Raw genomic sequence first — 27,544 nt, 5'->3', positions numbered from 1 at the left:
AATGAACTAAATGGGAACTCCCTGTGATAATTTCTCAAAGTTCTCATTAAAAACTTAAGAAAAAGGTAAATAAACCAAACATCTTCATAGAAAATTGTATTTACAACTCCATTCAAAAGCAGTTTTAAAAGCAAACACAACGTTAACACTGAAGGTGAAAAATCTATGCTCACCCAAAGCTGCCAGATCTAATAAATTACTGACAGAATACTGCATCAAAAATAAGGCAATAACCCAAAATATACCATTAAAGATTTCTCCATCCCTACAACTAGATAGAATGAATCTATCTAGGAGTAAGTGATACGCTTTATTCAGTTTCACCATGTCTGAAATCTTTAAGGACAGAAGTGATAAAATGTTATCTTCATTCTTCATTAGACTTGAACACTTGAAGGAAAACAATTTCTAAAGCACAAAGAGGTAAAGAGGTATAATCTTTCAAAAAGATATTCAGTGTTCAAAATTCAAGAATGCAATATCAATACACAACGGGCATTAGGTGAATATACATAATACAGTGAGAGCAAATTAATTTATTTAGTACTTTTTCCATTCCATATCATCTGGAGGGTTGATTTCAACTTTCCTTTTACCTACATCAGACCAGTTGGTACTCAAAACTGTACCACCCGACTCCATCTGCAATAAAAAATTAAAATAAGATTAATTCCTGGACCATGTAATCAAAATAGAATATTTTTCTAAAAATGTTCCAAGCATAGAGCCCCAAATATTGGCTATTATATGCATCTCAATATAAACTCTATACAATACATATATATAAAACAGATTACACACAGACAAAATACATAGCTCAATATAAACTCAAAACAGTATTTTTATTTAATTTTAGGCATTCCAGAGGTTAACAAGTTCCATAAAATCTGAAAAGGAAATCCTAAACTAGTCAGGGAGGTGCACTACATGCTTTGCTAATGAGCATAGACATATATGGGGAAAAACGACCTTCAAATGAAGGTTCAAATTAAACTACCTTCAATTATTAGCTCCCGCCAAAAAATGATTATCGTAATTTCTTTTGCTGAAGACCATAAAGACCAATCAAAATAATCTCTTTCTATACCAGCTGAAGAGAACTTTAAGGCCTCTACTTTGTGCTTTGTGCCAAACACAAGCAAGTTTATCCAAAATTTTTTAAAAATCAAGGTACATATATGCAGGTATAGAAAGTCAGTGTCTCAGTGAAAAACTGGTCATTTATTTACCATCTACTGAATATACCACCCACTAACAACCCAAGAATATTCATTAATATATTTAAAAAACATCTGGACATTTCTTATTTTAACGATAAAAATCAATGGATTTGAACCACAGTAAAGAATAGTGCAAATTATTAAAATATAAACATTTAAAAATAACCAATTGGGTTAGTGGCCAATGTATACAGTTACATATCCTACACACTGGAACCTCAATGTAACCCCATGTCTGACACGCTCTACTGAGCTCCCTTACATGGGCTTTTTTTGCACGGCAGTGATTTTTGTGTCCTTAGTCATCTTCCAAACATGAAATGTCATCACCTCTCTGTGGCTTTACTCTGACCTCTTATTTCTCTATTCCTGTAAATTCGTCTATGTAAGCCTAATTACTACTTACATAACATGTGTCACACTGCATTGTTGCAATTTAAGGTTCTGTCTTCTTATATCTGCTTTCCACCCTTGACTTCAACTAATGCTGAGAGCTCATTAAGGGCAAGGAGTACATTTTACTAATATTCATATCCCAGTTCTAAGCACAGTGGCCTAGCACATAGTGGGCTTTAAATAAAATGACTGAATTACATTTGACAAATCTGTATAATAAACTACCCCAAGGTAGAGCATAGTGGCTCACACCTGTAATTCCAGCACTTTGGGAGGCTGAGGCGGGCAGATCACCTGAGGTCACGAGTTGAAGACCAGCCTGGCCAACATGGTGAAACCCCGTCTCCACTAAAACTACAAAAATTAGCTGGGCGTAGTGGCATGCGCCTGTAGTCCCAGCTACTCCAGAGGCTGAGTCATGAGAATCAATTGCATCTGGGAGGCGGAGGTTGCAGTGAGCTGAGATCGCATCACTGCACTCCAGCCTGAGTGACAGAGTGAAACTCTCTCTCAAATAAACAAACAAACAAACACAAACTACCCCAAGAGGACCTTCGGTTATAAAACTAAAAAAAAGTAGATTAGTTTACAATCTGACCATATTTGCTGATGACACTTACCGCGCCCCGCCCCCTGCCACCGCATCTCTAATAGACTGCAGGGCAATTTAGCATTTCCCTGTGATTATTTTGTATATCTTGGTCTTTTGTCCCAACTAGATAAGGAGATTACAGAGAAAGAGGTCTAGTTTCTTTCGTATTCCATAAGGACAGAAGTCCCTGGTATAGTCCAGATCAATGTTGCTGCAGATGGCTTATTTTATGGGTACACATAATTTGGTTATAATTGTCAAAGTTTCTATATGAAAATGATTGCAGATTCTATCTTTGATCTTTGATTTGATTTGAGTTGACATCTTTGATCTGACATACTGCTAATTTTGTCTACCACACTTTCAAAAGTCAAAAGTGAGAACGACTTCTCCTGGGAAGATCGAGTAGATGTACTTTTCCTATTCTTCCAAGTAGTAAATCTAAACACCCTGGACGCTACATATGAAACAAAGATAAAATGACTCTACAAGGGGCCAGGTGCAGTGGCTCACACCTATAATCCCAATACTTTGTGAGGGCAAGGCAGGAGAACTGCTTAAGTCCAAGAGCTCAAGAACAGCCTGGGCAACGCAGTGAGACCTTATCTCTACACACAAGAAAAAGAAGAAAACTAGCCAGGTGTGGTGGCACACACCTATAGTGCCAGCTACTGAGGAGGCTCAGGTGGGAGGATCACTTGAGCTCAGGAGTTCAAGGCTGCAGTGATTCATGATCGCACCTCTGTATTCCAGCTGGAACAACAGAGCAAGATCCTGTCTAGAAAAAAAAAAAAGACACCAAAAGGTAAAGTGAAGACAGACCCACCAAGGACCTTGGGACTCAAGAAATGACGTGGTGGCAAATTCTGGGTTTTCCTTTTGCCTCATATATCCTAGACTTGGAGCTGAAGAAGCTGGAAACACCAAGGAGCACAAACAAGAAAAAAGTCCCAACAAACCCCAGCTCTCTCTTGCCAAGAGATCAGGAAAGGATGCTGCCTAGGAAAACAGAAAACTTTCAGACAACGGGCCAGGCATGGTGGCTCATGCCTGTAATCTCAGCACTTTAGGAGGTCAACATGGGAGGGGACTGCTTGAGCTCAAGAGTTCAAGACCAGCCTGGGCAATATGGGGAGACCTCGTCTCTAAAAAAATTGAAAAAAATTAACTGGGCATGGTGGCGCACACCTGTGATCCCAGCTACTCAGGAGGATTACTCGAGCCCAGGAGGTCAAGGCTGCACTGAGCCATGATTGCACCACTACACTCCACCCTGGCGACAGAGGGAGACCCTGTCTCAAAAATGAGTGAATACATAGAAATAGATAATAGATAAATGTACATCTTAAGAACCTAAAAAAATAGGAACAAAATGCAACTAAAGCAAGCAGAATAATAATAATAATAATAATAGAAATGAATAAAATGTAGAACAAAAAATAGAGGAAAAAATGAAACAAAGAGCTAATTCTTTGGGAGAAAAAATTCAATAAAATAAGCAAACCTACCCAATGGGTAAGCATATGCTAGATAAGGTGCCCTTTAAACCTCTAGAAGACTGACAAAGAAAAAAGAGAAAAGAGACAAATTACCATTACAAGAATGGTAAAAAAAGTATCACTATAAATACCCTGCAGACATCAAAAGAGTAAGCAAGGCCGGGGGCGGTGGCTCACTACTGTAATCCCAGCACTTTGGGAGGCCAAGGTGGGTGGATCGCTTGAGCTCAGGAGTTACAGACCAGACTGGGCAACATGGCAAAACCCCATATCTACAAAATAAAATAAAATAAAAATACATTAGTTGGACATGGTGGCACATGCCTGTAGTCCCAGCTACTAGAGAGGCTGAGATGAGAGGATCACTTGAGCCTGGGAAGCTGAGGCTGCAGTGAGCTATGATCACACCACTACACTCTAGCCTGGGCGACAGAAAAACGCCATCTCAAAAAAGACAAAAAACAAAAAGAATAAGGGACTAAATAAACACCGACAACTTGGACACAATGGATCAGTTTATCAGAAACACAAACCACAAGTCACCCATATGAAATAGACAATTTGAACAGTCCTATAAAAACTTTTCGGTTAACTAAATTCATAACTTTAAATCTCCTAATAAAGAAATCTCCAGTTTCACTGATAAGTTCTGCCAAATACTTTAAAAAAGTTAACACCAATTATACACAATATCTTCTAAAAAATAGAAGAGGATGAAATGCTTCCTAATTCATTTTACGAAGTATTACTCTGACGCCAAACCAAAGATAGCACAAAAAGTACAGACTCATATTCCTCATGAATATAAACACAATAACCCATAACAAAACATTAGAAGACAGAATTGAGAGATACACTATATGACAAAGTAGGGCTCATGCAAGTCTGTCTCAATACTTGAAAATCAATCATATTAATCATATAAAATCATATTAACAGGCTAAGGAAGAAAAATCATATAATCCTATCAACACAGAGAAAACATCTGACAAAAAGTCAATGTTAAAAGTTAATGATAAAAAAATTTCAGAAAATAGGAATACAATAGAACTCTCATAACTTGATAAAGATCTACCAAAAACTTACAGTTAACATGCTACTTAATGATGAAACAATAAATACTTTTCCCTTAAAATGGGAAGCAAGGGGGATGTCCACTCTCACTACTCTTACTTAACACAGTGCTGAAGTTGCAGTCAGTGAAATACAGCAAGAAAAGGAGATAAAAGGCATACAGATAGAAAAGGAAGAAATAAAACTCTATTTGCAGATAAATAAAACTTCCATATTTGAAGATGATTGTACACATTAAAAAAGTAACAATCTCCAAAAATATTCCTAGAACTGAGTCCAGCAACGTCATAGAATACAAGATAAACATAAAATTAACTGTATGTCTAGATTCTAGTAATACACCAAAATTATATATACATCACTTTACTTTAAAATTTACACGGAAAGACAAATGAGTTAGAGTATCTAAAAACAATTGTGAAAATAAAGGATAACGTAGGAGGAATGAGTCTGCCCAATTTCAGACTTACACAGCTACAGTTCAAGACGGTGGGACTGACAGAGGAACGTACATATAGATCACATACAGCTCAATCTAACAGAACGGGGAACTAAGAAATAGACTCACACAAATATGCACAACTGATTTTTGAGAAAGGTGCAAAAGTGATTCAATGAGAAGAGATAGGTGCCAGAACACTTGAACATACTATCCACCCCACAAAAAGGAATCTCAAGTTAAATCTCACACTTGATGTAAAAATTCAAAATGCGGCCAGGCGCGGTGGCTCAAGCCTGTAATCCCAGCACTTTGGGAGGCCGAGACGGGCGGATCACGAGGTCAGGAGATCGAGACCATCCTGGCTAACACAGTGAAACCCCGTCTCTACTAAAATACAAAACTAGCCGGGCGAGGTGGCGGGCGCCTGTAGTCCCAGCTACTCGGGAGGCTGAGGCAGGAGAATGGCGTGAACCCGGGAGGCGGAGCTTGCAGTGAGCTGAGATCCGGCCACTGCACTCCAGCCTGGGCGACAGAGCAAGACTCTGTCTCAAAAAAAAAAAAAAAAATTCAAAATGCATCACAGACTTAAATGTAATATGCAGGCCAGGTGCTGTGGCTCACACCTGTAACCCTAGCACTTCAGGAGACCAAGGCCAAAGAACTGCTTGAGGCCAGAAGTTCGAGACTACCCTAAGCAACACAGAGACACCCCATCTCTACAAAAAATTTTAAAAATTAGCCAAGCATGGCAGCATGGATGTATAGTCCCATCTACTTGGGAGGCTGAGGCATGAGGATCACTTGAGCTCAGGACTTTGAGGTTACAGTGAACTGTGACTGTGCCACTATACTCCAGCCTGGGTGACAGAATGAAACCCTATCTCTAAATAAAAAAGAAATATAATATGTAAAACAATATTACTTTTATTTAAATAGGGGAAAGTCTTTGAGATCTAGGACTAAGCAAAGAGTTAACAGACTTGAAACTAAATGCATGATCCACAAAAAGTAGTAAATTAGACTTAATCAAAATGAAATATTTTGGTTCTATGAAAGACCCTGCTAAGAAAATGAAAACTACAAACTGGGAGAAAATATTTGCAAACTACATATCTGACAAAGATTGCCAGATGTGTGATCATCAGGGATCACGGAAGGGCAGAGATGGGGTGAGTATGGCCATAAAACAGCAACATAAGCGATCCTTGGAATCCATGAAAATGTTCTGTATCTCTCTCTTTTTTTTTTTTTTTTTTTTTTAAAGAGATAGGGTCTCACTTTGCTGCCTGGGCTGAGTGTAATGGCACGATCATAGCTCACTGCAAGCTTGTACTCCTGGGCTCAAACAATACTCCTGCCTCAGACGCCTGAGTAGCTGACAGGGGCACAACACCATGACAAGCTAGTTTTTAAATTTCTTGTAGAGACCAGATCTTACTACATTGCCCAGGCTGGTCTAGCCTCAAGGGATCCTGTGGTCTCAGACTCCCAAAGCACTGCGATTAAAGGTGTGAGCCACTGCATGCAGCCACGTTCCCTATCTTAACTGTCAATATCATGGTAGTGACATTGTACCATAGTTTTGGCAAAATGTTTCCATCAGTGGAAACTTTGTAAAACGTAGAAAGAACTTCATTTCTTAGGATTGCATGTGAATCTACAAGTATCTCAAAACTAAAAGTTTAATGAAAACTTTTTTTTTTCTTGAGAGAGGGTCTCTGTTGCCCAGGCTGTAGTTCAGTGGCATAAAAAAATAACCCACTGCAACCTTGACTTCCCAGGCTCAAGAGATCCTCCCACCTCACCTTCCCAAGTAGCTGGGACCACAGGCACATGCCACCAGGCCTAGCTAATTTTTTTTTTTTTTTTGGTAGAGATAAGAGTCTCTCTACGTTGCCCAGGCTGGTCTCAAGATCTTTAGCTCAAGTGATCCTCCCACCTCACCCTCCCAAAAGTGATGGAAAAAAATTTATTTATTAATAGTGAGGCTGGTTGAGGTGCCTCACGCCTGTAATCCCAGCACTTTGGGAGGCTGAGGTGGCTAGATTGCTTCTTGAAGCCAGGAGTTCAAGACCAGCCTGGGCAACATGGCGCAACCCCATCTCTACAAGAAATAAAGTAGCCAGGCGTGGTGGTGTATGTCTATAGTCCCAGCTACTGCAGAGGCTGAGGTAGGAGAATCACTTGAGCCTGGCAGACAGAGGCTGCAGTGAGCCAAGATCACGCACTGCACTCAAGCCTGGGCAACAGGGAAAGACCTTGTATCTAAATAAACTGTGAAAAGCACAATCATGACCAATTACCACGTATTTCTTAAGTGTGAAATACCTGAGCCTCAACCACATTAACTAAATATTATTAAATACTAATTTTAACTTTCTACTGTAAATATGAATGTCTTAAAAGAGTCATTTTTCCAGAGCTACTGGTATTAATAAAAGTCACATGATTACAACTGCAAGCTAAATAATCTATAAAGTTCTACAGTGATGAATTGTTACTAAAATCTTGAGGTCTAATTTAGGTATTTATGCTGCCCTGACAAAAAGCCTGAATTCTCTTAATCAAGAGAGTTGTTAAACCAATGAATAATGTACACCTTCTACTTGCAAACACTATTCTGGAAAGTTTCACATCTATATTCTTCATCTCTAACATTGACACTACATACGAATCTAGAAGGGACACAACAGAAGTTCACTCAGCTACTGTGAAAATCCAAGTAAGATGACTCCATATCAATCTAATTCACCGATAAAAAATACCTACTTAGGATAAACTACTTGTTTCTCATCATCTCTTCTGTAAGTTTTCAACTTCTTCAAAATTACTCTTAGAGCAAAAGAAACGTTCAGACAGACCTTATTCAAAAGTTCTCCCAGCTATAGTACATGCAATTTGGTCTCACATTACCAATTTTCTCTTTTAAAATATGTAAAATTTCCTCCCATATATATTTCTTAAAAGTTTATATTCTTACAAAGGATTTGTTCATGGCACGTTTCACTTCATCAGAACCATCTGAATAGATCTGCTGAAATAATCTGTTTAAAGCTGCATCTCCCTCCAACTTTTCATTCTTTTCTTCTTCTTTGATCTCACCAACCAATTTATCCCAATTTCTTGTATAAGGAGATGATGATGGATATAGGTTCTTTACATCTGTGAAGTAAAAAAAGGCAGAAGTAATTAATCAACATGTTTCAATTATGTCAAGAATATGTAAACTTTGTGACCATGTATATGGAACATCTTAGCAAACAGTTTAGGTTACCGAATTTCACGTATGCAGTAAGTGTCTTTCTGGTATATACATCAATAACAAAATTTACATTTCTAAAAACTGAGTCAGTTACCATAATGTAAAATCTGGGGATTTGAGTACAATAACTCAATAAAGTGTAAACTTCTGATACTTTATATAAAATTAGATTAGATTAAAAGCAGATTCTTCATGTTGATAACAGGACAAACTAGATGAAAAGTATACAGAACTTTTATGTTTTCAGAAAAGTTGCAAAGACAGTACAAACAATTTTAAAAATAAAAGTTTTTTTAAAGGATGCCTATGAAATCTTTCGTAACTAAGATTTTAATAAATGTTAAAACTGTGGCTTTTTCTAAAGTATTTAGTATCTTTCAGAGTATAAATGGCCTGAAAATATAAATAATCATCCATGCCACTCCATACTCTCCCCACATCAAAAATATAAGATTATTTCAATAGGCAATAACAATAAGTAATGCCTAAATGTTTAAAGTACTACACTTGATGATCTGAAGTTCAATGTCCACATGCCATACACCTAGCAAATAATAGTGTTGGTAGGGCACACTGGGGTTTATAAACAGAGGCTGCTTGCAGCCAGAAAGGCTACTGGCCCAGGGGCTCGGGGTACTGCCAAGATTGCTCCAAAGACCAAAGGCATCAAGATCTTGGCACACAAATAATTAGAAAATAACTAGCCAACCTAGTTGCTATAGGAGCAGCTCTGTTCACTGTCCAATAAAAATATGACAGCCTCAGATGTGAGTCACATACATAATTTTAAAATTTCTAATAACTACATTACTAAAAAGAATCAGGTGAAATGCAGTTTAATAATATATTTTATTTAACCTGATATATATCATATATAGTATCATTTTGACATGAAACCAACAGAGGCTGGGCATGGGGGCTCACGCCTGTAATCCCAGCACTTTGGGAGGCCAAGGTAGGACGATTGCTTGAGGCCAGAAATGTGAGACCAGCCTGGGCAACATAGCGAGAACCCATCTCTATGGAAAAAAAAAAAATTAGCTGAGCATGGTGGCACATGTCTGCAGTACCAGCTACTTGGAAGGCTGGGGTGGGAGGACTGCTTGAGTCCAAGAGGTCGAGGCTACACTGAGCCATGACAGTGCCACTGCATTCCAGCCTGGGTGACAGAGCAAGACTCCCTTTAAAAAAAAAAAAAAAAAGAAAGAAAGAAAGAAACCAACAACAACAAAAAGAATATATTTTACATTCTTTCCTTTTACATATTTTACATATATTTCACATAGCAGATCTCAATGCAGACTAGTCATATTTCAAGTGCTGAACAGGTAACGTGTGGCTAGCAGCTACTGCGTTGGACAAAGCAGCTGTAGTCTTCAAAAAACCCGATTCAAAATTTCCCCATCAGCGTGTATTAGGACACATTAATACTAATCTAAATGTTCCTCCCAATATTGCTTTCTACATCCCTTTTGTCAAAATAGCTGAGAAACTATTTAACATCCACTGTTTTTCTATGCTTTCTCTTCACTTGTAAACCGACTTTCTCCCTGCCCATTCCTCCTCAAAACAAGACAAAAACACACACACACCACCAACACATAGCTTTTTTCAGGGCCAAATATATTGTTTTGAAAATCCCATCCACCTTCCTTCTACTAGACATCCTTCTATCTTTGTACATTTTGACTAGAAGCCAGATAAAACAAAAAAATGCATGCCATGGTAAGTTAAGAGCCCGGGAAACATGGATTTAATTAATCCTAATGCTGACTCCCAGGAAGCATGAGAACAGAGGTTTTAATCTCCATTTTACAGATAAGCAAGCTGGCTCTCAGATAGGTTAAGTGACTTGCCCTTATCTATAGTCTCCAGCTTGCAATACACAGGAATCTGACAAGCATATTAATTTCTTATAAAAATAGGACAGGAAGAATATCATCTTGAATACCTAAGGTGTTGAGTTTAGAAAAAACATGGTAACTATAACACTAAAAAACCTTGATCTTTAATCTCAGAAAAACTTTTTAACACCTGGAGATGGTAGAAAAACTACTTTGAGAGATGAGTAACCTCCCCGTTCATTCACTATAATATCAAATAACTACATAGATACTCATGTCGGCAAAAATTGTTTCCATTGTTAGAAAATGCAACAACAAGCAGTATGCAACGAGTAGACAAGGGGTTAAGAGAGTAACTGGAACCAACTGAGAAGACCTAGATTTTAGTCCTAGACAATGAGAACTGCTGGATAATCTTGAGCTTAACTTTTCTGAGCCTGCAAAATGGGAGGAGTAATAAGGGGTTGCCTGTTATGCAGGGCTGTTAGAACCAAGTAAGATGCTACATTTAAAGTGATTATATATTTTTAAACCTTTCAGCTACATATAAACCTCAGCCTCAAAATCTCTTGGAGTCAGTCCTAAAAGAAGCACATACATCTTTCCAGTAGAGTGGGAAGCAGATGCTTAACTAAATACCTTAAATACCCACTAGATATACTTCAGTCCTTAGAAAGTATCTGTTGGTGTTAATACCCTGATTTTGAAAATTATACCACAGACGACTTAAGAGGTAATCATTGGACTAGTTAAGACACTATCACCGGGGGAAACTGGGTGAAAGCTACATGAGAATCTCTTATTTTTGAAACTTCTAAACATCCAAAATTATTTCTAAAGAAATAACTACACACACACACACTCACACACACACACACACACACACGAATGATCTGTTGAATAACTTGGTGTTTTCTAAAAGGTGCCACAAGGAAATGTGTTTTCTGTTACAGAAGAAAGCAGTCAAAATCAGAAGAAGTAGCTGAGACACATGTTAGCTTGTTTCAGTCATTAAATCAGACCATTACTTCTAATAAAAAGAAATTTCGCTCCACTCATTAATGAGGCTATTGCTATAAAATATAATCTTGGGTTGTAGTTCTGAGTGTGCTGTGAATTAGTCCATTACAAAAATTCTTATCTAGTTATTGCATATACTTAAAATTGACCTCAACACAAAGTTCTGTCTGTTTCTTACAGGACTATATATACAATGAAGCCTGGTTTTCTACTCTTTTCCTAGACTTTCTTTTGGCATTTATTACCTATTTGTGTTCATCTCTAAATTAGCAATAAGAAATGGGGTAGACACCTTACCCTGTAAAGCCCTGAAAATTCCAGGAAATCAGATGACAGTATCAGTAGAAGGAATAGAAAGGAATAAGTGAGAGAGGGAGAGGGAAGTGTGGGAAATATATCAGCTGAGTAAACCAACTTACAACCCAAAAAGAAACAACAGGAGGGGCCAACACACAAAAATAAACATCCTCCAACTGATGTCATAAACTTTACATGGTAAACAATAAATCCCACCTCCCTCTGGGATTTTGCTGCCATTCATTTTATTCTTAGAATTTGAGAAGTTAGAAGTTTCACAGAAAGGCTACTTTATATTTTATGGAGCAACCTTATTATACTCAATGTATCTTATCTTCAGAACATAAATACTGAAAGCAAAAAGAATGTTCATTACTATTTAATTTCAGTTACACAATACGAATATAAAGCTATCAAGGCCAGAAAACAAACCTGTTACGAATTGTTTTGGCGTAGGCACATCTCCTTGCCCCTCTAGCTTTTCCCATCTCACAGCCTCTGGCTTTTTCAGTTTAATTTCAATCTGGAGGAGACAACAAATAAAATCCATTACTCGATGTAAAATACACAAAACAGTAAAAAATGCAGTTTTCTTAATAGTATCTTTGACAGTTTCCTTAAATTACACAAGGTTAAATTTGAAGAACTATGAAACAATTTTGTTTCTACACTCAAAATTCACCCTTGAAAAAAACAACAAACATACTACATATAAGCTACAATCAAGAAGAGACTTGAAATACATATGCTTTTTTTCATCCAAAGCAATCTGAGCCAGGGATAATTCTGCCACCCAGGGGACATTTAGCTATGTCTAGAGACACTGTGGGTTGTCATACTGGAGTGAGGGAAGAGGTGGTAGTGACATCTAGTGAGTAGAGACCACGGTTGCTACTAAACATTCTACTATGTACCGGGCAATCCCCCAAAATGTCAATAATGCCACTACAGAGAAATCTGATTCTAAAAGAATTACTGCATTTACATGTACATTAACCTGTTTTACGGTGGAGAAACTTATTTCACTGTATAAACATAATACAACTAACGCTAACATTCTGGCAATCTCATTCAACAAATAATTACTAAGCACCTACTATGAGACAGTATAGTCTTCAAGGCTGTGGGAGATCTTTGTTTTATTTTTAGAGACAGGGTCTTGCTCTGTCTCCCAGACTGGAGTGCAGTAGGACGATCATAGCTCACTCTAGCCTTGAACTCCTGGGCTCAAGTGATCTTCTAGCCTCAGCTTCCCAAATAGCTGGGACTACAGACAACTGCCACCACTACTGGCTACTGTTTTTAAAATTTTTTGTAGAGACAGAGTCTCACTAGATTGCCCAGGTTGTTCTCAGATTCCTGGCCTCAAGCCATCCTCCCACCTCAGCTTCCCAAAGTGCTAGGATTACAGGCATAAGCCACCATGCCCGGCTGAATTTTTAAAATACTAAAGACACATCCTCGACCGTTTCGAAGTATGTGAGATACTTTGAGAAAGTTACTAAAGTTGTAAACAAGTAAATGTTCTAAAAGCTCAGGAGAAGCGCACCTGACTGTGAAGAGGAAAGGTTTTATATGCCTTGAAGGGCTTTGAAGGGTAGAAGCATTTGCAAGAGTGAAGGCGTAGGTCTGCAGAGGCACAGGAAATGGCCTAACTGGAGCACAGGTAGAAAGGACACTGCATCGGGGAGCACCGTGAAGACTAAGTTCACTTATTTACTGAGAAGACTAAGTTAACTTATTAAAATGAAAAGTTGGCCACACGCAGTGGCTCACGCCAGTAATCCCAGCACTTTGGGAGGCCGAGGCTGGCAGATCACAAGGTCAGGAGATCGAGACCGTCCTGGCTAACACGGTGAAACCCCATCTCTACTAAAAGTACAAAAAACTAGCTGGGCGAGGTGGCGGGCGCCTGTAATCCCAGCTACTCAGGAGGCTGAGACAGGAGAATGGCGTGAACCCAGGAGGCGGAGCTTGCAGTGAGCCGAGATCGCGTCACTGCACTTCAGCCTGGGCGACAGAGCGAGACTCTGTCTCAAAAAAATAATAATAAAAATAAAATGAAAAGTTAATAGTATCCTAATGGCATCTCTTACTCTAATTAAGGCTAGCCCCCCGAGTCTATCTTTACCCCTAACACACACAATCACATAGCATTTTATCTACCTTTTGTTTTCTTTATTCAAATAATGCTCTCACCTCTATTTTAACAGGCTAAAATTAGCATTTTTAGTACAAATATTAAAGCAAGGACTATAATAAACATTATATGAAACAGTTTAAATGAGCAATTGAATTAGAATTTTATATTCTCATGTTATTTTCCTATGAAAAGGATCACAACTTTTGTAAACAGAATTAAAAAATCAAAAGGCAGACTTAAAAAGAGAAGCCTATTTACCCTTTGGTGGTTCTATCTTTTATCAGATGACTCATTTAAACTAGCAATTCCTGGTAATATTTATACCAAACGCATTCAGCAAAAGGACCTTCAAAATTTGCACCTTAAAATACCTTAACAAGAGCTAACATAGGGAAAACTGCCAGTATTTTTAATCAGAGATAAAATGATGGTATATGTATGGGGGGTATGTGGTCTCAAGTATTTATTTTTATTTTCTTTAGGAGCAAAGAAATGTAAATAAACAACTGTTTTCATAGTAAGAGAAAAATATGAAACAAATGTCACTGGGATAAAAGCAAAGAGTAGTAATCCCAGAATGTTAGGAGGCCGAGGCAGGCAGATCACCTGGGGGCAGGAGTTCAAGACCAGCCTGGCCAAAATGGCAAAATCCTGTCTCTACTAAAAATACAAAAAGTAGCCAAGCGTGGTGGCAAATGCCTGTAGTCCCAGCTATTCAGGAGGCAGAGACAGAATCGCTTGAATCTAGGAGGTGGAGGCTGCAGAGAGCCAAGATCGTGTCGCTGCACTTCAGCCTGGGCAACAGAGCAAGACTCTGTCCAAAAAAAAAAAAAAGTATAGTATCTTTGGTGTAATTTACATGTTTAAACTCTACATACATAAAAACACATTTCATAAGAATTTCTAGAATTCCCTAAAGTGAACTACAATTAATTTTTATAAAGTAATATACCACCAATATTTTCTGTACTCTGGTTACTTTGTCAATGCTACGGTATTTATCAAGAGAGAACACAAATCAAATAGATGGCAATAACACAGCAACAGTTACTGAAAAGAACTATTAATATTATCTGAAATTAAAATTGCATCTTCTTTAATTTTCAGCTCATCTAAAAAATGAGGGTCTGGAAAGTACTGTGTACATCACCACATTAAACATGGCCACAGGCCACCCTATATTCACACTTCATGTTCCTGTTAACTATGAACATACTGTCCATAAAAAGTTCCTTGTTTCACCTGAAGAGCAGCACAGAGTAGCATTTGCATCTACTGAAAACCACTATAACCTGAATAATTGTGCAGTATGAACAAAGAGGACTTTATAAAGCCAAAGGCAAGGCTCTTAGTAACAACCTGCTTCAGCTGAGACAAGCTGACCTCAACCTGAAATTACACTTAATCCATTTATTAAAATAGCTGTATGTAATAAACCACTTAAAGCAGCTTTTTAAAAAAGGTAAAGGGGCCAGGTGTGTTGGCTCACACCTGTAATCCTGGCACTTTGGGAGGCTGAAGTGGGAGGATCACTTGAGCCCAAGAGGTTGAGGCCACAGTGGGCCATGATCACTCCACTGCACTCCAGCATGGTCAACAGAGTGAGACCCTATCTCCCCTGACAAAAAAAAGTAAAAGAAGGGAGGGACTATTTCCTACGAAATCCTTTTTACCCTTAATTCACTTTCAATGTTCATACATGCTTTTAAAAATGAAGTTTTAAGTCTTGATGATTCTGGCAGATAGTTCTAGAATTAGCACCAGTCCAATTTCAGAAGTTTTTGTTGCAACCATTAACAAACCATTATATTTTCATTTAAGTCAAAAATACTTTAAAAGTAACTTAAAACTTTGGTAGTTTGCTTGTATGTTGCTCTCATATGTACAGGGAAGGCTCTCAGGGTGCTAATATCCCAAAAGAGTATTCACAGATTACATATGAGAATCCCTTCTGTGCTGGATCATTAGTTCTCAACAGTATACGTATTACCATCCACTTCTAAAGTCTCCTCTGCATAGCAGATAGTTTAATTCTTTCCAGTGAACGAAATTTCAGATTTAAAGAGATGTCATTACGCTTAAGCAGTCATGATATCCAGACACCACCATCTTAAGTGGTAAGTCAGATCTCACCTACCACTACAGACTGACATGAAGGGATCTTTCCCAGAGACTCAAGAGCTGGGGCAATTTACTGGCAAACTTTTGAGACCCATACACTTCAAGACTGTACTCATTAAATAATTGTTCCTCTAATCTTCAGAATACAGTCTTCCCAACATACTCTTACTGAGCTGTTTGCACGTTTAATTGCTACATCAAATTCCTTTGTCTGATAATAGCTCAGTCTTTGAACCCAGACTAATATATCTACCTTGATTTTACACTAAAATATTTCTATAATCACTTTTTAAATGCAAAAAAATGGCAATGAATGGAGAAGACTGAAAGATCTTCTCCAAATTTCTAATCGTTCATTTCAAATATTTGCTGAGTACCGACCCTGTGCCAGAAACAGTGCTGGTACATAAGGACAGCCTCTGTTCTTCTTAAAGTAATTAATCAGGAGAGACATTCCCATAAACAAAACGATTCCAGTATGTGTCAGGTGTAGTGACTGACCTATGTATCAGGAAATATCGCATTATCTGAAAGGAAACACGCTAGAATTTCATCTGAGTGGTGAGTCTGAGTGATCACTTCCTAAACTCCTTTATCTCTTCCAGATTTTCTATGATACGCATTTGCTGAGTTTACAGCCTGAATAAAAATCGAAATAACTAAAATAAAACAGTAAGAAAGGTACTAGTAATATTTATTGAGCTCTTATTACATATCCTGTGTGCTACATGCTTCACATATATCATCTTACTTAATGGAATCACCCTATAAAAAAAAGATTGTTATCCATATTTTAGAGATGAGGGAGCCAAGATATGAAATCATTTGCTGTAAGTGCCTTTTCAGCTAGAATTTTTACTTATTTCCTCAGAAACAAGCAGGGGTTGAGAATAAGACAAAAACAATCAGTTATATAATTAGAAGAGTCACAAATAGGTGCCACTGGTTAGATGTATGATCACAAGCAAGCAACTCAATCTCAGGGAGCCTCAGTTTCTCCTATAAAATGAGAACAGTAGGCCCTGACTCATTTAGGGTTCTCAAGAAGATTAAATGACATTATGTATGAAAAGAATAAACAATCGTATCTGGCAAATAACAACAGAACGCTATTATCAATATCCTGATCAGTATAATCGGTTAAAAAACCTGAACAAATTACTGAACATCTCTGGGTTAAGTTTCCCTACCTGTAAACTGGGGATAAAAATACTTACACCATGCAGTAACTATGAGAACTACATGAGATAATACACAATACAGTGCCTGACATGTGATAAAACAGTCAAAACACCTATTCTAATTCTCCACAGGTCAAACAAAATGGGACTGACTAAATAAGCTACAGTATATGCGTATGCCGAAATACTCTGCTGTTGAATATGTAAGGATGTGATAAAAATATCAACAAAGTGTAGCTGTTTGAAAATGATGTAGAGTAAAATTCTTCTTTTAAAAATGTATGAATATACATTACAAAATATATGAAAAGATAAGAATACATTCCAAGATCTACAATTTGCGATCTTTTTAAACTAATTCAGTTAAAAAAAAAATCAAATCTCACTATTATCACCACCACTGTATTAAAAAAGCAAAACAAAACAATAATTTTAAAAACTCCCGTATCTATGTATTCAGACCAGCAGAAGCATCACGCCCAAACACCCCATTCCATTACATTATTACCAGGATTTTTCTTTAACATACATACATTCTTCTAGGAACATTAATAGAATTCACTCTAAAACTTCTCAAATTTTAGTGGGAGAAGAAAAGGAGGGTATTTTGTTTCTAAGACATACATTTTATTTCTCACGATCACAGGCCTTCATATTTTATATTGTATTAATTACTGTGACTAAAAATAAGAATATAAGAACATTTTCACAAGGGCAAATTCACCCCAAAAGACTGAGAATTCTAATTCTTTTTTTTCTTTTGGAGACAGAGTCTCACTCTGTCACCCAAGCTGGAGTGCAATGGCACGGCATGATCTCAGCTCACTGCAACCTCCGTCTCCCAGACTCAAGCGATTCTCCTGCCTCAGTCTCCCGAGTAGCTGGGACTACAGGCACCTGCCACCATGCCCGCTCATTTTTTGTATTTTTAGTAGAGACAGGGTTTCACCATGTTCACCAGGCTGTTCTCAAACTCCTGACCTCAACGGATCCACCCGCCTTGGCCTACCAAAGTGTTGGTATCAAAGGCATGATCCACCTTGCCCAACTTGTGAATTCTAAATCTTAAAGGGAATGGAAATTAATTTTTAAAATGCATATTTCACAATATGGGTGCCACTAAAGTCACAATTCTAAGATTGTGACCAGAGAATATTGTCATGAAATCAACAAGATGAAATGAAAGACATATAGTTTCTTAATTTCTAAAAAATTAATAGGCTGCCATTAAAGCTGATATTCAGTAAAAAGTAGCAATAACTAACTATTAGCGATACTGAAAAAATATGAATCCTGGCTTGGAAAAACATATTGGATACTACGTTGTAAAATAGTTGAGAAATGCTATTTCATTAATTTCAGGGTTTTACCTCTTACTACTTTCATCACTAATTATGTATCACTCAAATTAATAATATTTAACCACTGGTTATACATGGATATGCAACATTCAATCTTGAAGGTGGGAAAGAAAAGAGAATTCCCAAAAGCAAAGAAATCGCCCTTTCAAGCTGCAAATTTTACAGAATCTCTACTATTAAGCAGATTCTCCTCTGCAAAATGCATCCTTTCTCAATTCACAAAGGTCCAAGATATTAGAACAATCAAGATTTCTGAATACATGAAAAGCAAATTATTTTAGTACTGTTGTCTCTTAAGTGTCCGCGAAGTAAGCCTCAGTAACCCAGATTTTATTTTCAGTATTTTAATATTATTTTCCTCTACTGTATGAAAAAGGAAATTCAAAGATTTTATCAGTTATTTCCCCAAGACATAATTAAGAAAACTTCTTTCAATTTGCTTCCCCCCAAATAGCTTAAGAGTAATCTAACAAGATTATGTGTGTACACACACACACGCACTTATGATATATAAAATATGGAGATTCCAGGATCAGGAGAAGAAAAATAATAACTCTTTAGAACACATCCTTAGAATCTAAGTTCTCCAATTCAAAACTTAGAAAAACCTAAGCAAAGATGCACTAGTTTGGTTGGCAATCAGAAGTGTATCTATGTCTCCTGGGTCAGGCCGAACAATTTAGTTAACTAGGTAAACTTGGGGAAAGTATTTAAAGTCCATTAACCTCAGATTTATTTTCCACCTGCAAAACTAAAAATAAAAATACTCTGCCAATGTCATGGGACTAAAACTAAAATCCAATTTTAATTCATTCACTGAACTAAGCACCTACTGTACAATGTACGTGGTGAGGGCTGCCAAGTTTGACAAATAAAAATATAGCATGAAACATATTTACATAAAATATTCATTGTTTATCTGAAATATAAACTTAAGTGAGCATCTTGTACTTTATCTGGGGATCCTAACTGGGGCACATACAAAGATACAAATAAAACATGCTTCTTATCCTCAAAGATTTACACAGAAATGAGGAACATGAAATGTATACATAAACCACTATACAAGGAAGAAAAGTAGTCACTTAGTATTTAAAGAGGAAAGGGGCAGAAGAGGCAAACTGAGAACATAGTAGTATGGCTGAAGAATGGTCAAAATTAACAAATCCAAGACTCAAAAGAGAAAAAAGAGGTAAGAGTGTTTAATTATCCTCGACTCTAGCCACACATCTGTGTATTTACCACACATATTCTTCCACCATAGGAGGTGGCTCAGTAATGTAAGTTCTTAAGTCATTTATTATTTATTCACACTCGATTTAAATAACTCCAAATGGACATGCATTAACGTTTTTTTTTTTTTGAGACAGAGTCTCACTGTTGCCCAGGCTGGAGTGCAGTGACGTGATTTCGGCTCACTTGCATTAGCCATCTCGATAGACATATATCAAAAAAAGTCAAATTCATAATTTTCTGAACTATATTCCTCTCAAATCTACCTATTTTGTGCTTGATTACTCAAAATAATTCTTTTATTAAACCAATTCTATACTATGTGGATAGGACCCGTGACAGACCAAAATCCTGGTAAGATTTCGTCCCTTTCCTCAATTTCTACTGTCCCAAGCAGCTATTTCAAAAATCTGCCTCATAATTAACCAGCTTTGTTTTTGACAATCTTCAAATAAATAGGCAGATCCTTTTTAACTAGATGCAAAAACTACTTCACTTTGCACTTCCTTCTCCAACACTCTGCAGCTGTCTCCTTTCTGCAAGCCCAACTATCATTCTTCACAACACAGGCCAACTCCGATCCTGTTCCACAACAGGAAACTTCACATGTCCTTAGAGCTTCAACCTAATAAATACTAGCACAGCATGCTGCAGGACTTGTGTATAAAAAAGTAGTAGGCCGGGTGCGGTGGCTCACACCTGTAATCCCAGCAGTTTGAGAGGCCAAGGTGGGTGGATCACGAGGTCAGGAGATCAAGACCATCCTGGCCAACACAGTGAAATCCCGTCTCCACTAAAAATACAAAAATTAGCTGAGTGTGGCAGTACGTGACTATAATCCCAGCTACTCAGGAGGCTGAGGCAGGATAATCACTTGAACCTGATTCAAGGAGGCGGAGGTTGCAGTGAGCTGAGATCACACCACTGTACCCCAGCCTAGTGACACACCCAGACTCCATCTTAAAAAAAAAAAGTAATGGAAAAAGCCTATCTATATCATTTATTTCCATTAACTCATTTATCATATACCTTCACACAGTTCTACAGCTGAAAGGACTCCAGAGTTCATTTGGTCCACAGCTCTCCTTTCAAAGGTGCTGAAAATTCAGTCTTATAGTCATTTTGTGCCTAGACTAAATTCACAGGGCAAGCAAAGATCCAGAGTCAGATTTTTAAATTTTCAGTTCAGTATTTTTCCTACTAAATTACACTACTATCTACATCTTTTGAGTAATACTCTCTGAATATTAATTCTATTGTATATCTCTACTTCTTTTAGAAACTATAAAGGAATCTAGAAACTACTCAAACTATAATTTATTCATTGTTCCCTCATAATCAAGTAACCTAAAATTCAGTTTAATTAAAAAAAAAAAAAAAAAAAAAAGACAAGGTCAGGTGCTGGAGACCAGCCTGGCCAACATGGTGAAACCCCATCTCTACTAAAAATACAAAAATTTAGCAGGGCGTGGTGGCACATGCCTGTAGTCCCAGCTACTTGGGAGGCTAAAGCAGGAGAATTGCTTGAAAACAGGAGGCAGAGGCTGCAGTGAGCCGAGACAGTGCCACTGCACTTCAGCCTGAGCGACAGAGCAAGACTCCATCTCAAAAAAAAAAACAAAAAAAACAAAACAAAAAAAAAACAGAGGATTAATCTTCATAGTAGTTTGTATTTTAACTGCATGAGGTAGGGTGAGAAAAGTATTTGTACATCAAAACAAACAAAACTGACAAGTTCAAGAGATGACACACTATCAGTATCCAATCTTAAAAGACAGGCTTATTATTGGATCTTTTAAAAAAATCTCTTTATTGAAAAACATTATATCTGTTTTAATAAGTGCACAAACGCCACACAAGCTAAGTGGATTTTTCTACTTTACTGTACTAGAATTTGAGAGGTAAAATAACCCTTATACTCAAAAGTTATCATTCTTTTTTTCCCTGTCCCTTGTAAATATAAAGGGCTGAAAGAATCTGCAAGCTTATAAACACATGAGTGATCAGTTCAACAGTATTTCTATAATTCTGAAAATATTACTAGTAACAAACCTTTTCAATTGTCTTACCTTTGTTGAAAGTACTTTAAATGTGCTCTGTTCTGGTATTATAGGATGAAGAAGTTCCAGTTTCAAATTGTAATCCTCTCCAGAAGGAAGTTTAACCAAAGCAGACAACTAATGAACACAAAATTACCATCACATTTTGCAAATGTATATAATGGAGGGTAAAAAACCTAGACAAAATAATTATAAATCTTCAATGTAACCAATTATTTTAAACATCATATATGGGATTTTAGATTTAAGAACCTCAAAAGGTTCTGAAAGATTTAAGAACCTTTTTTTCCATCTGTTATCCTTGACATGAATTCTTATATACATCATTAAACAGCAGAAAAGAGTAAGTTTCATAATATTTGTCATATAATCACACCTATTTGACATTTAAATCTCAAGAAAACATACAAAACCAAATGATATATAACAAAAAGTAATTCATGTGCAAAACATACAGTTCTATCACTACCTCTTTTAAATTATCTATTAAAAGGTTCTCTACTAAACGCTAAGAAATCAAGTTGTTAAAAGTCATACTCAAGAGGCTGGGCACAGTGGTTCATGCCTCTAATCCCAGCACTTTGGGAGGCCGAGGTGGGTGGATCACTTGAGGTTAGGAGTTCAACAACAGCCTGGCCAACATGGTGAAACTCCATTTCTACAAAAGTTCGCCAGGCACAGTGGGATGTGCCTGTAGTCACAACCACTCAGGAGGCTGAGGCAGAAGAACTGTTTGAACCCAGGAGGAGGAGGTTGCAGTGAGTCGAAATTGCGACACTGCACTCCAGCTTGGGCAAGAGGGAGACTGTCTCAAAACACAAAAGAAAAAAGTCACACTCATTTAACACGGTTAGTCAATTCTAAGACACGTGTGATCACAAAACTAGATCTTTTTCATGAAGTACACCACATAAGTATAAACGAATCACATTATCTTACTAATATAACCAAATTCTGCTTTAAATTTCAAATTTGAAGAAAAAAATGCACATCCAGCTATAACTTACCAACATACATATTCTTAAAGCAATGGCTTCAGATTTTACTCGGCGTTTTCCACATCATCTCAGGAAGAAATGACATTTATCTGATAAAGTGTTATAGATTATTCTGCAATATACTAAATTTACAAATAATAGTAATTAACATTGAAAATGATTCAAAGTCTACTGACCTCTTTTCTGAAAATTCCACATTTACATCATTCTTCTGAACATTCTTGATCATAAGTGTAATAACTACTTGAGATTCGGTTTGATACCAGTCATACCTATTTAAAAAAAAAAAAATCTTAAATAACACTTCTAATTTTCTTAAAGCCATTGTCAAAACAAAAACTAGTCTGATAAACAACAAGAGCTCCACTTGGAGGAAGAAAACAGCAAAGCATCTATTGATTCACAGAAACAACTTTACGTAACTAGTTTTTCATGCTCTGTACTAAAGGAAAAAAATGGTAAGGTAGATGATGCTCACACCTTTCCAGCAGACTTAAATACTTGCATGATTTTCTGGGTTCTGACTCATCTCCAACACTGTTGTGCTTAAACTAATATAAATATAAAAGATGCCATTTATTTTAAACAGCTAATATTTTATGCCATTAACAGAGTTTTTACACTCATGTCATCCAAATACTAAAGATAATCACTTAAATCCCTATTTCACAGATGATAAAACTTAAACTCAGAAAGGTGAAGCAATAAGCCTGAGTCAACACTCCAAGCTCTCATAACTGAAGTTGGAAGCTGATAAGACTTGAGCACAGGAAACAGGGGCAAATGAGCTAAAATTAAAATCATATAAAGTTTAACTATGTCAGGCACAACATATACAACACTTTCCTTCAATTTCAAGATACATGGGAAGACTAATGGGTCTAGATTCTAATTATGTGCACCTTTTGTACTGAAACTCTAAAAATAGAGTTTTTTTCCTACTAAATTACACTACTATCTACATCTTTTGAGTGATAACTCTAAAAATGTGAAGAGTTTGAGTGAAACTCTAAAATAGAGTTTCAGTACAAAATAGGGAATTCTCACTTTCAAATTAGACTAAAAATTCCCTGAGGGCAAAGCTGTTTATCCTGTCACTATTATACTCCTAGGACAAAGCACAGTGTCTGGTACACATAAATTAAGTCAGATGTTGGATTATTTTATGCTCTGAACACCTTATTATTTCACGGTTATGTGCCCTATCCCTGCTGCCGCCACCAGGGCAAGTCAAAGTTCCTTATCTACTAGGTACTTGGAGTTTTATCCTGTATCTCCCCACAACGACCATGAATAGATTGTTTTTAACATTTCCAGGCCATTTTAGGTAATTATATCCAAAACCAACTTGATTAAAGAAATTAACCTTAAGAGTCTCGGTTTCCCTTTGCAATTCAGTAAGGATGCAAAGCTCCAGAGCAATGGCTTGTGTTTCTGCTACAGTCCTAAGAATACAAGCTGTACACAGGCTAATGAATAATTAAAAGTCAGAAACTTGCTAGTTGCTTATCATTATTATAATTGCTGTCCTCAGCAATTAACTTTCAACTCATAGTGAATGTTCCTATGAAAAATTTGCTCCAAATATAAAAGGCAGGGTAAGTTACAATTCTGTTAGGTCTACTACTAACTTGTTTACCTGTGTAGTACCATAAACTTAACTGGAAGAGACTCTCCTTAATATATGGAAAGGTAACATAGTATGAAACCAAATGAAGCAACTTTAAAGATGAGAAATGATTTGAATTTAACTTAAGTATAAATATTAATTCTTAAACAGCCTTAAAATTAGCTTTACATAAAGCTATTACCACAATTTTAGAAAACAAAGACTTAAAAATCACATGGTAAGAATTTACTTACTATTAACTACAGGGTTTCTTTTTCTTTAGGAATATCTATCATGCATTGTTTTATGAAAAAGAAACACTTACTTGACTTTTGACTGATGAGTCCACTGGGATGCAGATTGATTTCGGCAAGTTGAAAGAGAAAGATTTTTACAAGTCAGTTTAGCAACTGTATATTAAAATGCACATATTAATTTACCCAACACTGCAGTTATTTTGATATAAAATAACTACATGAAAATTTTCTTCAAAGTATGGTAATTGTAATTGTTAAATACGACTAGTTTTCAAAAAAAAATTGGAATGTTCAGCACTTAAAAAAATCTTAGTTTCAATTTCATAAAAGATTTTTCCTCCAAAATAACAGAGCTTTAAATAACAGAAAACTTCTAAACGCATGATTAGAAAAGGCTGCTTACATAAAATGGCCAGTTCTAACATTGAGCAACTCCCTAAACTAAAACAACATTGTTTTAAAGAAACAGAGTATATTAGCCAGGCTTGGTGGTGTACATCTGTAGTCCCAGCTACTTGGGAGGCTGAGGTGGGAAGACTGTTTGAGCCCAGGAGTTTGAAGCTCAAGTGCACTATGATGGCACCACTGCACTCCAGCCAGCATGACAGGGCAAGACCCTGTCAATTTCCAATTTTCTTTAACTTTTGTCTTAGACTATCACAAAAAGCCCTTCAAGTGATTCAAACTGTTGAACCTAAATAAACGCAATAAGGTTTTTGCAACAAAAGATAAATAATCATCCTGACCATACTAAAACACACGAAATCAAGTTTAACCACACACTAAATTCATTAAAATAGGCCAATAATTTTCATGACTGGAAACTTCTATATTCATCAAAAAATGATTTTATTTCAGTTCCTAGAGGAACCAGCACTTAAATGGAATTACTCAATATTTAACTTCAGACAGCTCATCCTGAGTCTTGTCTCAAATATATTTGGTATTTGAAATTTAAAATAATAAAAACATGAAGAATGAAAACTTTGGACTTACCACCTCAGATTCTGAGCCTATTAAAACATAAAAAGGAAACATTTTCAGGTAACAGTGCATTTATAAGCAAAGTTATTTATATGATTTCTATAGCACAAACATACTGATTAAGCAAGAAAATTCTACATACTTTTCAACTAAAGAAAACTAACCAAAAGAAAAGTGGTTTCATTTTGCATTCTGAATTCATCTTAGACTCCTTGTAATTTCTTACTGATACACTACACAAGCAAATCCACCCTAATCTCCCTTTCAACATAAGAAGCTATGCAAAAACCAGTGTATCTTTGGAAGTCCACATCTAAGGAAACGTATACTATTTAAAAGAAATTATAAAGGTAAAAACAAATTTGTTTAAACCAAAAAAAATTCAGATGTTTATTTCTTTTTAAACTAAATACCAAGGGAGACCCACATACCATTCTGAGCTTCTTGACACCTTTTAATCCAGACACTGAAATTAGCATCTGCACCTAGAAAGAAAAAACTGACTATAACATCACTCATTTGCACAACCTATTAATCAACCAATACTTACTGAATACCTACTATATCCCAGGCACTGTTCTAGGCACTGGGGAGTCAGCAGTGAACAAAATCTGTCTTAACAGACCTTATTGCCAACCCTACTATAGTTATCAATATACCAACAGTTTAACATTTAGTTGTTCATCATGAAACATTTTGATTTTTTAAAAATTTTAACTATAGTCAACCTTATTAATTTCACAGATAAAAATAATCTACATTTCCCCCAATCTCGCTGCTCTTAGAGAAGTTTCCTCACACACAACAAAATTGGATGTAAATCAGACTCTCAATATGCCATCAGTTAGGGTGGGGAGGAGGCTTGGTAACTGGGAGCTGAGCTGAGCTCCAAAAGCCCTTCCCAGCCCCAGCTTGCTCTTCAATGCAGATACCTATTCAGTCCACTATTCTCTCAGTGGCTTTATCTGTTACCATGCCCTTCCTACCAACATTAAGTATCTTTAAATTCTGTGAAGTTTGTCATATCTCCAAGTTACACGGTAGTCGAGAGGCTATAGGTGATGTATTATATATTTACAGATAACAATGTAAATGTATGCATAAACAAATTATTCATTTCTGGAAACAAAACAATGATTACATTTAAACAGTCACTGTGCATAGTAAGATATGTTAAAAATATTAAAAGTACTCTAAATAAAAGCTTATTAATTCAAGTCAACTTCAGGGAAGATTTGAAATTTTAAATTAGAAATTTCTTAACAAAATTTCTACTTTACTAATTTATAAAAGAAATCCAACTATGCCAGCCTTAATAAAAATTCTAAATACACTCTCTCACACACACTGTATTCTAGAGGAGAACTATTATATCAAAATCTTAGATTTGAGTAACCTATTATTTTAAATAATCAGTAACTAAAACCAAGCAATCTATCACACAAAGAGGGGAAAAGGTAAAAATTCTTTACCCTGTCTGATAAAAATAGAAGACTAAAAGCTTAACTTTTTCCCAGATTTTGGCCGGGCATGGTGGCTGATACCTGTAATCCCAGCACTTTGGGAGGTCAATGCAGGTGGATCACTTGAGGTCAGGAGTTTGAGACCAGCCTGGCCAACACGACGAAACTCTGTCTCTACTAAAAATACAAAAATTAGCCAGGCATGGTGGTGCATGCCTGTAGTCCCAGCTGCTCAGGAGGCTGAGGCAGGAAAATCACCTGAACTCTGGAGGCAGAGGTTGCAGTGAGCCAAGATCGCGCCACTGCACTATGGCCTAGATGACAGAGTGAGACTGCGTCTCAAAAAAAGAAACAAAAAACAAACAAAAAAAGAAACAAACAAAAAAACCCCCAAAAAACAACAAAAAAAGTTTTCTGGATTTAAAGACAAATTTTTTTTTTTTTTTTTTTTGAGACAGAGTCTCGCTCTGTCGCCCAGGCTGGAGTGT

General features: G+C 36.6%; 1 protein-coding gene across 1 annotated transcript in view; it reads right to left on the bottom strand.

Annotated features, from left to right (window-relative positions):
- Nucleotides 1–254: 254 nt before the first annotated feature.
- The window catches only part of SUGT1 (SGT1 assembly cochaperone of MIS12 kinetochore complex), a 39,213-nt gene continuing 11,923 nt past the window's right edge, over nucleotides 255–27,544 (bottom strand). Inside the window, exons 6-13 of the mRNA XM_017855902.1 lie at nucleotides 26,025–26,078; nucleotides 25,606–25,622; nucleotides 24,678–24,700; nucleotides 22,916–23,015; nucleotides 21,755–21,862; nucleotides 12,079–12,169; nucleotides 8,204–8,385; nucleotides 255–642 (exon numbers count right to left, since the gene is read on the bottom strand). Coding sequence (XP_017711391.1) covers nucleotides 541–642; nucleotides 8,204–8,385; nucleotides 12,079–12,169; nucleotides 21,755–21,862; nucleotides 22,916–23,015; nucleotides 24,678–24,700; nucleotides 25,606–25,622; nucleotides 26,025–26,078 — 677 coding nt within the window. The 3' untranslated portion in view covers nucleotides 255–540. The remainder of the gene's footprint in view (nucleotides 643–8,203; nucleotides 8,386–12,078; nucleotides 12,170–21,754; nucleotides 21,863–22,915; nucleotides 23,016–24,677; nucleotides 24,701–25,605; nucleotides 25,623–26,024; nucleotides 26,079–27,544) is intronic.

Source organism: Rhinopithecus bieti, unplaced genomic scaffold (genome assembly GCF_001698545.2).
Source record: "Rhinopithecus bieti isolate Rb0 unplaced genomic scaffold, ASM169854v2 scaffold_41709, whole genome shotgun sequence".
Lineage (NCBI taxonomy): Eukaryota > Metazoa > Chordata > Mammalia > Primates > Cercopithecidae > Rhinopithecus > Rhinopithecus bieti.
Note: the sequence above shows the minus strand (reverse complement) of the source record. Positions and strands in the feature narration are given on the sequence as shown.